Source organism: Barbus barbus, assembly GCF_936440315.1.
Source record: "Barbus barbus genome assembly, chromosome: 41".
NCBI lineage: Eukaryota > Metazoa > Chordata > Actinopteri > Cypriniformes > Cyprinidae > Barbus > Barbus barbus.
Genome location: NC_136719.1, coordinates 27,613,069 through 27,626,208, shown reverse-complemented (window position 1 = coordinate 27,626,208; position 13,140 = coordinate 27,613,069). Strand labels below are relative to the sequence as shown.

The 13,140-nt window shown below is 42.1% G+C and overlaps 1 protein-coding gene across 7 annotated transcripts in view; it reads right to left on the bottom strand.

Annotated features, from left to right (window-relative positions):
* LOC306860733 (atrial natriuretic peptide-converting enzyme-like) overlaps positions 1–13,140 on the bottom strand; it is a 64,654-nt gene that overhangs the window by 4,587 nt on the left and 46,927 nt on the right. For all 7 annotated transcript variants that reach the window (XM_079402593.1, XM_079402598.1, XM_079402596.1 and 4 more), the window contains exons 17-22: positions 12,269–12,386; positions 11,823–11,951; positions 10,225–10,274; positions 9,959–10,133; positions 7,063–7,334; positions 5,687–5,820 (exon numbers count right to left, since the gene is read on the bottom strand). In XM_079402593.1, the coding sequence (XP_079258719.1) occupies positions 5,687–5,820; positions 7,063–7,334; positions 9,959–10,133; positions 10,225–10,274; positions 11,823–11,951; positions 12,269–12,386 (878 nt within the window). The remainder of the gene's footprint in view (positions 1–5,686; positions 5,821–7,062; positions 7,335–9,958; positions 10,134–10,224; positions 10,275–11,822; positions 11,952–12,268; positions 12,387–13,140) is intronic.

Below are 13,140 nucleotides of genomic sequence, written 5' to 3'. Positions count from 1 at the left end.
ACATCAAGTCTGTCCTCCCCACCTCCCTGGACCCCTTCCAGTTTGCATATAGGTCCAACCGCTCGACCGATGATGCCATCGCCACTGCCCTCCATCCAGCCCTCACACTTTCTTACTTGGCTCTCAACGAAGGCGGACGCATTTTTCTCTCCCTCTCCTCCCCTTACCTTCCCTGCTTTGCTCTCCCGTCTCGTCTCGTCTATTGTCTAATACTTGAGAGACTCTCTCTGCACTGCTCTCCAAACTGAAAGATCATGGATTTGATCAATTGGTCTCTCAACGCAATTGACACCATCTTCTCGATGAGAAGTTTGGGTTCGGGCGAACCTGATTGCCCTGGTGGAACGTTCACAGCTGGCTACACGATGGACGCATGGGAAAGGAGTGGGAGAGGAGAGGAGTCTTCTGCTGATTGGATTAGGCTTTGCCCTGGGTTATCGAAGAATTCAGGAAACGGAAACAGCTGTCAAAAGCTTCACAAGGCTGCCCGTAATGATTGAAGCAGTGGGCAGAGCGGTCAGCACTGAGACTGAGACTATTAACCGCAATATGGATACCATCAGAAGCTCACGGATTTAAAGGAAAATTGATGGATTTGGAGACCAGAATGGACAAAGAGAGTAGCCATGAAATTGGAATGCGACTACTCGCAAGACCAAACAATCGCAATCTTATCTTCTTTTCGGCTCCCCCACACCAGCGCGGGCCTCGGACAAGGTCGCTGTTGGGAAAACAACCCCGGGAAGAGCACTGAAGTGAGACGCTCTTGCGTTCTTCCCCCCTTCCACAGACACCTGTTGATTGTTGTCTCTGTCTGGGTCCTGATCAAGGCTGTCTCCATGGCAACTTGCAATCTGCGGACTGAGACAACTTGATATGAATGCCAGCGTGGCGGCTCTCCAGGCCTACAAATACACAAACTCTACATACATACACACACACATACGCACATATATACAGATATGCATTCACCTCCCCACCCCCGATCCATCGCCTTCGCCGCTTTGTACCGCCAGTCTGACAAGCGGGTCTGTGACCAGCGCAGAGAATGGCTGCAGGACCGGATGGCTGCTTGCCGGAGCTGGATTAATTCCCCTGTTGCAAAGTTGTGTGTCTATGTTGTATTATGTGCTTTTGTTGCTGGGGTGTTTTTCCTGTTCTCACACTGTACTCCCAAAGGAGCATAGTTTGGGGGTTATTTTTTTCTCCCCCCTTTCCTTATGTTATCATGCTGTATTTCTTCCTCAATCCCCTGTCTTCCTGTCTACCCCCTTGTCATATTGTATGCATGTTGTGTATGTATGGACAGGTTGATGGCTGGACTTCCTGACCGGGAGACCTCAGGCAGTACGGGTCGGCATTAACACATCCAGCACCATCACACTGAACACTGGGGCCCCCCCAAGGATGTGTGCTGAGCCCCCTCCTCTTCACTCTGCTGACCCACGACTGCACACCGTCACACAACTCCAACCTCTTCATTAAGTTTGCGGATGACACGACTGTGGTGGGTCTCATTAGCAACAGAGATGAGACAAATTACAGGAGCGACGTGAGCTGCCTGGCCGGGTGGTGCAGTGACAACAATCTCTCTCTGAATGTGAAGAAGACGAAGGAGATTGTTGTTGACTTCAGGAGAGTACACACTCAGCATGCCCCTCTGACCATCAACGGTGCGACTGTGGAGAGAGTGAGCAGCACCAAGTTCCTGGGTGTGCACATCACAGAGGACCTCTCCTGGACTAACAACACTGTAGCACTGGCCAAGAAAGCACAGCAGCATCTCTACTTCCTGCGCAAATTGAGAAGAGCCAGAGCCCCCCATCATGTGCACCTTCTACAGAGGCACCATCGAGAGCATCCTAACTAGCTGCATCACTGTGGTATGGCGCTTGCAACGCATCCTGCCGCAAGTCTCTTCAACGCATAGTGAGAGAAGCTGAGAAGATCGTTGGTGTCTCTCTCCCCTCCCTCCAGGACATTTACAGCACCCGTCTCACCCGCAGAGCCCTCCGCATTGCAGGCGATCCCACCCACCCGACACACAGCTTCTTCAGTCTGCTGCCATCAGGGAGGAGACTGCGGAGTCTCCAGGCGAGGACCAGCAGACTGAAGGACAGCTTCATACATCAGGCTGTCAGGAAGCTGAACTCCCTCCCATCCTTGCCCCCCCTCCCCTCTTTTACCCCATGCAACACTGAACACTGATACCTTGACCCCCACCCACCCCCTTAAAAACTGTGACCAGCACCTGTCACTTGTGCAGCATTGGACTGATAACTACCTCATCCAGCATTGACTGCAAACTACCTCTTCGGATAGTCTGATAAAGAGACTGTTCTTTTGTCACTTTAACAGACTGATAAGCTCTTCTTGCACTACACATATATCTGCACAGTTTTGTTTTATTTAACTGGTTTGCACTCTATCTGCCATGTGCCTTATGCCACTTTATTTATCTCCTTTTTTATTTTTCTAAAATGTCCTCAGACTGATAAGCTCCTCTTGCACTATATATATTCACTCTATACATATAAACATATATCTGCACAGTTTTGTTTTATTTAACTGGTTTGCACTCTATCTGCCATCTGCCTTATGCCACTTTATCTCTTTCTTTATTTTTCTACAAATGTCCTCATTTGTATATCTGTATAGTTGTATGTACATATGTTTAAACTGTATTTATCCGTATTTGAACGTCTACTGTCAGTGTCTTAAATGTTAACTGTATGCACCAAGGGTCTGAGAGTAACGCAATTTCAATTCTCTGTATGTATGTGCCGTACATGTGGAGGAATTGACAATAAAGCAGACTTGACTCGCATGGGGTGGTGATGGCGCAGTGGATAAGACACATGCCTTTGGTGTGAGAGACCCGGGTTCGAATCCACTGTGAGACACCAATGTGTCCCTGAGCAAGACACTTAACCCCTAGTTGCTCCAGAGGCGTGCGACCTCTGACATATATAGCAATTGTAAGTCGCTTTGGATAAAAGCGTCAGCTAAACGAATAAATGTAAATGTTAAATGTTACTAGATCACTGTCTAATACTTGATGACTGCTCTGTCAATTCTTCGTCATTAGATAGGAACCTAGGCGTACTTTTTGATAACAATCTATCCTTTGAAAACCGCATTTCTTGCATTTGTAAAACTGAATTTTTCCATCTCAAAAATATATCTAAATTACGACCTATGCTGTCAATGTCAAATGCAGAAATATTAATTAATGCATTCATGACCTCGAGGCTAGATTATTGTAATGTTTTATAGGGTGGTTGCTCTGCACGTTTAATAAACAAACTCCAGCTGGTTCAAAATGCAGCAGCTAGAGTTCTTACTAGAACCAGGAAGTATGACCACTTTAGCCCGGTTCTGTCAACACTGCACTGGCTCCCTATTAAACATCGTATACATTTTAAGATCTTGCTACTTACTTATAAAAGCCCTGAATGGTTCGGCACCTCTTACTTGACACTGCAGTACTTGAGCGAGCTCTTATCGAATAGAATATCAAAATCAACTGCGGGCGGCAGATCCTTTTCCTATTTAGTACCCAAACTCTGGAACAATCTACCTAACACTGTTCGGGAAGCAGACACACTGTCAGTTTAAATCTAGATTAAAGACCCATCTCTTTAACCTGGCTTACACATAATACACTATCACATTTCTATAATTCAGATCCGTTAAAGGATTGTTAGGCTGCATTAATTAGGTCAACCGGAACCGGGAACACTTCCCAAAACACCTGATGTACTTGTTACATTGTTAGAAGAATGGCATCTATGCTAATATTAGTCTGTTTCTTTCTTATTCCGAGGTCACCGTAGCCACCTAGATCCAGACTGTATCCAGATCAGATGGTGGATCAGCACCTATGACCTCTACAGCCAGGACACCTAGATGAGCCCCAGAGACTGATCCCCAGTGAAGACCCTGTCTCCAAGACGGCCATCGGGACAAGACCACAGGAACCAGATGAGTCCTTTGCACAATCTGCTGGTTCGTCTGACCAAAGGAGAACTGACCCCGACTGAGCCTGGTTTCTCCCAAGGTTTTTTTCTCCATTCTGTCCCCGATGGAGTTTTTGTTCCTCTGGCTTGCTTAGTTGGGGACACTTCATTTCCAGCGATATTGTCGACTTGATTGTACAGATACTATTTAAACTGAACTGAGCTGGATGATGACATCACTGAATTCAGTCACGAACTGCCTCTAACTGAAAATCGAGTGTTTACTATTGTCCTTCTGCATTACTGGGGAAGTCTGGGGAAGTCGTGGCCTAATGGATAGAGAGTTGGCCTTGTAATCCAAAGGTTGCGGGTTCGAGTCTCCGGCCGGCAGGAATTGTAGGTGGGGGGAGTGAATGTCCAGCGCTCTCTCCACCCTCAATACCACAACTGAGGTGCCCTTGAGCAAGGCACCGAACCCCCAACTGCTCCCCGGGCGCTGCAGCATAAAATGGCTGCCCACTGCTCCGGGTGTGTGTTCACGGTGTGTGTGTGTGTGTGTGTTCACTGCTGTGTGTGTGCACTTTGGATGGGTTAAATGCAGAGCACGAATTCCGAGTATGGGTCACCATACTTGGCTGAATGTCACTTCACTTCACTTCACTACTGACACACTATTTCCACACTTTGTCAGGAAATGTTACCATTCTAATTTAGGTTAGGTATTTATGTTATTTTCACCTGCGAGGCCCCAGATGGGGGGTGAAGGTTAACAGGTTAATACTATAAAGCTGCTTTAACACAATCTGTATTGTTAAAAGCGCTATATAAATAAAGGTGACTTGACTTGACACATGCACACTAGGGATGGGAAGATCCTCCGATTCACTCGGTGCATCGGCAAAAAAAGTGAACGATGCGATGCGATCGGTTTAAAAAGTGTGCATCAGCTACAAGTTGGCATTTGTATTGCGATGCATCGTTTCTAACATATTTGCATTGGTAAAAAACGATTTATTTATATATAATTACTAGTGGATGCACTATACTTTTATTATTTAGTGACTAATACTCTGCGACTGATTTCTCCTCTCGAAACTGTGTCTCAAGCGCGTTCTCTCATCACCGCTGCTGTGTGAATATGACGAATCACAACACCACGAAGACCTGAGGAAAAGCGAGGATTAAAGTCCAAAACCTGACTTTATTCTTAAGCAGACCTTAATGTCGATCATGGATCAGATCGATCCAGCATGGCAAACAGTCAATATATCTGTGCTGTTTAATGTATTTGAGATGTTGTGTTTTCCTCAGTGCAGAACTGATACGTCACAGGTATGTTTTTCATCTGTAAATGTTAGAAAGTCATTCAAATATATCTATTTTGCTGTCAGGAGTGGGCTTGAGTGGACGAGCGCTGCTGTGGATGCGCGCTAAAATAGGAGAGCAATATTTATAAAATATAGTTAAATATGCATTTTATGATATCATTAACTGTAAAGGGGCTATTGTAATGGGTAAATAAAATGTAAGCTAATACAGTCCTAATTACTAAGTTCCGATGAGTTAATGTGCGTTTCTTACAGCAGTTAAAATGTAGTTTTAATTTAGTGATTTTAACTTTTAGTTTAGTGATTGTTAACGCTTTAAAGAGCAATGTTAGATTGTAATGTTCTAATGCTATCTGTTCTAATTATAAAAGGTAGAACCAGACACACACACACACTCACCATGCACGAGTCGATGGTTCCCGCCTCATATCCAGCACAGAGCATGCGTGATGTGATGGTCTTCATGTCGAAGTAAGACTGACACCGAGAGACTGAGATGATCCGCACCTCTCCCTCCTGGAGCTTAAACGGCACTGCAGGAGAAGACACACACACACACACACACACACACGCGCTGACTACTGTGATCAGACATGAAAGTGAAGTGTCAGTTTAGTGCTGTACTTTGGTACCAATCTGATACTTCAATTATTTTGGATTGAAGTGGTCACAACAGAAGAGCAGATGCAGCATTGTCTGTAACAATGACAGCGCTGAAGCTTTGTAGAGCAGCACAATATTTCCGCTGGTCTTCTCTGCCCTCTCGTGGCAACACATGGCAGCTTCAGTCTGATCTAGTAGGACAGACTCACTCTTCAACAAACACATCCGTCAGCAGAGCTGGGTAGATTCCTAACAAATTGTAGTCTGGTACTGACTCCAAATTACATGACAAGAATTGTAGTTAGTAACGTAATCCATTACATTACACATTTTAGGTAATATAATCAGATTACGTTTAGATTACTTTTGACCAAACTCGTTTATCACACTGATCTAAATAGGGTAATCATGCACCGTATTGATATAAAAATACAAAGAATAAGAAAATATACTCCATTCATTATTAACAACATGAAGTGCATTAAACATTACGTCAAAGTTTACCAAACTGGGGTTCGTGAGTTTAATGAAAAGCTAATATTTAAAATAAATACTTTTAAAATAACACCAATCAAAATAAAACACTTACTAAAAAAGTGTAATTATAATATATATATAATTATATATAAATATATTTAAAATATATATTTTTTTCTTAAATATACAGTATACATGCATGTGTGTGTATTTATATATACATAATAAATATACACAGCACACACACATATATTATGTAAACTAAAACTTATTTTGGATGCAATTAATTGTGATTAATCGTTTGACAGCACTAATTAAAAAATGTAACAATCAAATTACAAGTACGTGTGTGTGTGCATGTGTGAGTGTGTGTGCGTACATGTGTTTGTGACAAATGAGGACATAAATGTGTATAATGACACAGGTATGACAGGTATTATAAGGAGAAGGTGACTTTTCAGGACATTGACCCATGTCCCCACTTTTCAAACACTTATAAATCATACAGAGTGAGTTTTTTTTTTTTAGAAAAAATGGTCTCCTGTGAGGGGTAAGTTTAGGTGTAGGGTAGGTGTAGGGCAATAGCACATACAGTTTGTACAGTATAAAAACCATTACGCCTATGGGATGTCCCCATTTTTCAGAAAAACAAATGTGTGTGTGTGTGTGTGTGTTAGTGTGTGTGCTCCGCTCACTTCTGTTCCCCACATGTCCCCAGCCCGTGATGTGGCAGTACTGGTCAGCTTTGGGCAGCTGACCGCGGCCGGGCAGACAGACGGGACGCACGTAACTGGTCACCTCCACTTCGGTCTCCAGCTCCAGCACGCTGATGTCGTAGTCCACCACGGCCCGGTTGTAGCGCGAATGGACGACGATGCTTTTGACACGCCGCGTTTGCATGTATGGAGACGGATGATCCAGATTATTGATGCCAAGAACCACTTTCCACACGTCTGCACTCTCACGCCTGCACACGCATAAAACACGCCATTCTCGTCAAGCCACAGTTATTTCTACAGCGCTTTATACAATACAGAATGATTCAATGCAGCTTCACAGTAATAAACAGGAAAATACAGTAGTGGCCAAAATTATTAGAACACCTGACAGATCTGAAAATATTGACCTTTTTGCCTCCAAAACATGATTTAATTTCATAATGTTTATGAAACATGCAGATGGTTGCTCGGAGCACAACAGATATCAGATGAAGTGAGTTGTACTGTTTTTAACTTTAATATTTGGTACATCCACCTTTTGCAGCAATCACAGCAGCACATCTCTCTGGTATAGTGTCAATATATTTCCTGAGAACTTCAACACTAATGTTATCTCATGCCTTCTGCAACTCAAGCTAATGGCTTTCTTTTGAATGTATAATAGATCTGTCCAGTTTATTTTCCAACTCGCCCCAAATTTGCTGGATGGGGTTGAGGTTGACCTTGAGGGGCCAGTCCATCATTTTCAGTGTTCCAGCAGATTCCTTCCATCGCAGGTAGTTCTGGCAATAGTTTGTTTTAGGGGTATTGTAATGGCCAATTCAACAAAAACTTATTACAGTGCCTTGCGAAAGTATTCATACCCCTTCATTCTTTTCATGTTTTATGTTGCTGCTTTATGTTAAACTGCTTTAAATTACTTTTCCACATCAATCTACACTCCATACTTCATAATGACAAAGCAAAAACAGAATTGTCACAACTTCATACATTTATTACAGTTTTTTCCAACTGCTTACAATACACACAAATCTAACAGGAAGTGACTTGCTTCCAAACACAACCTATCAAAATGCTACACTTATTCACCAGGTCACACACACACAATTGTGTTCTTTACTGTATTCTAAAGAATATCCTTTTGGTTTATATATGTTTATGGTTTTGTTGTATGCTACTGTAGGCCAAACAGTAATGTTGGCCTAATAAATATTTTCTGTTTCTACGTTGCATTGGTGTTTACGGTGTACTTGTTACCCCTCTCAGCAGATTACTTTCACTGTAGAACATTGTATTGAAATGTAGATATAAGCCTATGAAAGACCAAAGAGCTTTAGAGTTAGAACAACAGTGTTTACATGGTATATCCAAACATTTACTATTATGAAAGAAGTGTTTGCCATTTCCTGCAAATGCTTCATTCTGACATGTGTTTATGGCATTTTGAATACAGAGTTACATTTTGAAGGAGACGTGAGGCATTTTGTATTTTTTGTGTGCAGTTTTGGGAATTGTGTGTAGAGTTTTGAAAAAAGGTGACAGTTTTGAAAACGTGTGTAAGCAGTTGGAAAAAACTGTAAAAAAAAAAATATATATATATTAAATAAGTGCATTGTATAAGTATTCATACCCTTTACTCAGTACTTAGCTGAAACACCTTTACAGCCTGAAGAGAGTTCATCAGACCAGAGAATCTTGTTTCTCAGAGTTTGAGGGTCCTTTAGGTGCTGGCTTGTAAATTCTAAGTGTGTTTTCATGTGTCTTCACTGAGGAGAGGATTGAGTTTGGCTACACCACCATAAAGTCCAGATCGACACAAACCTGTTTCTGAGCTCTACAGGCAGTTCTTTTGACCCCAGGGCTTGGTTTTTGCTCTGATATGCATTATCAGCTGTTAGACCTTATATTAAGACATGTGTGCCTTTCCAGATCATACCCAATCAACTGAATTTGCCACAGGTTAACTTCACTCATCTGTAAGCAATATGAATGCTCCTGAGCTAAATTTCAACTGTACAAGATAAGGGCACGAATACTTGTTTTTTATTTTTAATAAATTAGCAAATATGTTAAAAACCTGTTTTTGCTTTGCCATTATGAAGCATGGAGTGTAAACTGATGTGGGAAAAAAGTCAAATGAAGGAGTATGAATACTTTCGCATGACACTGTAAATATGCCAAGTGCTCTAATAATTTGTTAATATTGCACAACTTTCAGCTGTAAAGCAGCTTTACAGAAGACAATACATTACATTATTCATTTAGTTGACGCTTTTATCCAAAGCGACTTACAATTGCTATATATGTCAGAGGTCGCACGCCTCTGGAGCAACTAGGGGTTAAGTGTCTTGCTCAGGGACACATTGGTGTCTCACAGTGGATTCGAACCCAGGTCTCTCTCCAAAGGCATGTGTCTTATCCACTGCGCCATCAACACCCTTTATATTCAGTATATACAATATTCAGAGTTCAATATTCAATTCAGTTCATGCTGGTTAGAAAACCATTCAAGTGTGTGAGTGTGTGAGTATGTGTGTGTGTGTGCATGTTTATGTGGTTTATGAGGACACAAATGTGTATAATGACATGGGTATGACAGCGGTATTACAATATGAAGGTGGTTTATGAGGACACTGCCTATGTCCCCGTAATTCAAAAGGCTTAAAAACATACTAAATGGTGTTTTTTTTTGAAAATCTAAAAATGCACAAAGTCTCCTGTGAGGGCTAAGTTTAGGTGTAGGGTTGGTGTAGGGCAATAGCACACACAGTTTGTTCAGTATAAAAACCATTACACCTATGGAGAGTCCCCATAAACCACAAAAACCAACATGTGTGTGTGTGTGTGTGTGTGTGTGAGCATGTGCTCTCACCCCTCAAAGCAGTGCGCTACAGTTAGTGCCCACTTGTTCCCGATGAGCACACAGCCGCAGATGTGTCCGCTGGGTTCACTCTGTAGGGAGCACTGCCACGGCCATCGGCCTGGGCGACTCGTGCGGCCTCCCAGAATCCTCTTCACCATCCGGGCAGCGGGCCGACGGCCACATTCTGAAACACAGAGGACAAACAGAGAGAATGAAGGACTAAACAGTGTCTTATGGCTAGCAGAAGTGTGTGTGTGTGTGTTGCTCATACACACCGTCTCTTGTGCACTTCAGTGAGATCTTCTTGTAAGATGGGCAGCTCTGCCTGCAGACAGTAAATGATGTTGATCAGTATCGTATGATGGACTGAGTTTCCAAACATATTTAACATGGAGCGTGTTGTATTTTTGCTGCTGTCGTGTGTGTGCAGTAAAACACACTCTTACAACCTATGGCTGCCCCCTGATAGTCAATTAATAGTCGTTAGTCGACGAGAAGGCTTGGTCGATCAAAATTTGATTAGTTCTTTATTATATATAATAATCACTTTTTCAAATAAATAACGCCATTTTCCATGTACTGACTGACAGCTCTCCTGTAGTAGTGCTGTTCTTCATGTAATCCAGAACGGTTTATTTGAGCGACGCCCTCTACTGTACAGACCTGAATTTACATTTGCTTGAAAAGGCCATTTAAAGGCCTTTTACTAGGGATGTCCCGATCAGGTTTTTTGTGCACCCGATCCGAGTCATTGAACCTTGAGTATCTGCTGATACTGAGTCCCGATCCGATACTTGTATTTTTCTAGTGAATGGTGCACAATTCAAGTACATTAAAGTTATTACAATCAACCCAATGTGAACAGAGTCGTGCAGAGACTTTCTCAGTGACAGGGGCTCAAATGTCAAAAGGGGCATCTATCATCATTAATATCCAATATAACAATTAATATATATATATATGTATAAGGTTGCTTCCAATAATAAGATACACACTATCTCTCTATATATGCACACACTGTATAAAAACACTAGTAGATATAAACATGTTACAGTGATAAACATTGTTAACGGACTTGGGACACCATACTTTCCTTTCCTTCCTTTCCATATAAATAAGCAGATTAATTGCAACAAAGTTTAAAAAGATGAGATAAGGTTAGAAAGCATGAAGTTGCCAGTCAGACTGCCAGTCTATCAGTCAAGTCCAAAGCACAACGCAACCCATAACAACGCATTATGACAATGATGTCTCAGATCATCTAACGACAGATAAAATAAATAGTAATAAATTACTGTAGAGTGATTTCTTACACAAAGTGCACATCAAATACACTAAAAGCTTAATCTTGAACGTGTGTGACGCGCTAGAAAAGACCTCATTGTTCTTGCGCGTCAAACATGCACATTTGAGCATCTTCTTTTCCTTTTAATGGTGGTGAACTGTTGTAAGTGCATACCACCACCTATTACACAACACCGGCATTACAGCTGACGAATCACTGGTGGATCGGTCTTAGGACAGCCAATAACGATCAGTTAAAAAAAAAAAAACCTAATCGGCTCGGAACATCCCTACCTTTTATATTTGCCAAAATAGATCTTTTTAATATTAAAACAAAAAAGCAAACAAGTAATGCATTAGTTCATTTTTTAGGCAGTAATGCAATATTGTAATGCATTACTTTTAAAAGTAACTTTCCCCAGCACAAGCAAAGGCCTATAATACAACGCTAAACATGTTTAGACTTTGATGACCCTAAAAGAAGTGTTTGGTCAGATGTAGATAAATGGATGTGAACATTTGATTTAATAATTTTGTTCCCAAACGCGCACAAGGTCACACACACACACACACACACACACACACTCACCCTCGCTTTTCCAGGAGGGCCTGTAGAGGAAACATGTTCTGTGGATTCCAGCCTGGGTCAACATGCAGCCAGCGCCTCCGTCCCGCAGCAGATGACACATCCAGCACCGCGTCTGCAGAGAGAGGAGACCTACACACACACACACACGACTCCCTGTCATTTAAACAACTGACTGGTAAATATTGTGTGTACAGGAGAGACTGTCAGGCAGAATTTCCCTTGTAACTCACTGCAAATCACAGCAGCAGTAACAGCACCATTAACATATTTAAATAGAGAAAGATCTTGTAATATATCTAAGACTTGTAATATATTAGATCAGGGCTCTTGTGTCCTGCAGTGTTTTTCTGAAGAGTGTGCATGTGAAACAAAAGTAACAGAAAGCTGCTTACTGATGCGCTGCATGTTAAGAATACAGTGTGTGTGTGTGTGTGTACTGACCTTACCCTAAACCCATCTGTGTACACGCGACGCTGCTGAGGTTTGAGCTCCATCCATCTGCACACACCCGATACTCCATCCCGGCCTTATGGACCACCACAAAACCCTCGTCAGACAGAGACACTGCACACAAACACAACACCCTCGCTTACTAATGGCTCACCATCTTCACCAGCACTGTTTATCCAACAATACACTTCTGTCTATATGCAGCTGCTGTATTATCAGGATGACATTGACATGATTTAAAGGGGTCATGAACTGAGAAAGCAAAAATCCCTTAATCTTTTGACATATAAGAGGTCATTGTACCATAAAAACATCCTGTAAGTTTCAGAATTCAAAACTTTCTTGTTAGCCTAAAAACAGCTTATATTGAATGCAGTCTGCCAAAACTGCCACTCTATGATGTAATAGTGTGGATAAACCCCGCCTCCCAGAAAAATATCAACGCCTGCTTCTACAGCGCTGCCTGTTTAGCCCTGCCCACCGATTCTACATCGCTGCCTGTTAAGCCCCGCCCATTGATTTTACAGCACTGCCTGTTTAGCCCCACCCACCAATTCTACATCACTGCCTGTTTAGCCCCGCCCACCAATTCGCACATGTAGTGTTTACGCAGGTCTATGCAGAAACCATAGGATAAAGATGCTCTGAAAACAACAAGATGCTGTGCGGTGCCAAGTTATGGAAAAACAGTCTTTGCGTCACCTTACTTCAGAAGTTCCCAGGTGAAAAAACTTCCATAATGTAGTGCTTTATTTTCACGCACTAATTTTGTAAAAAATACTAAAAATGATTCTTTAGTACTTCTTAAGATAAACTTTAGATCATCTAAGTGTTCTCAACTGTGCTATTTTGGGACACCATGAATATA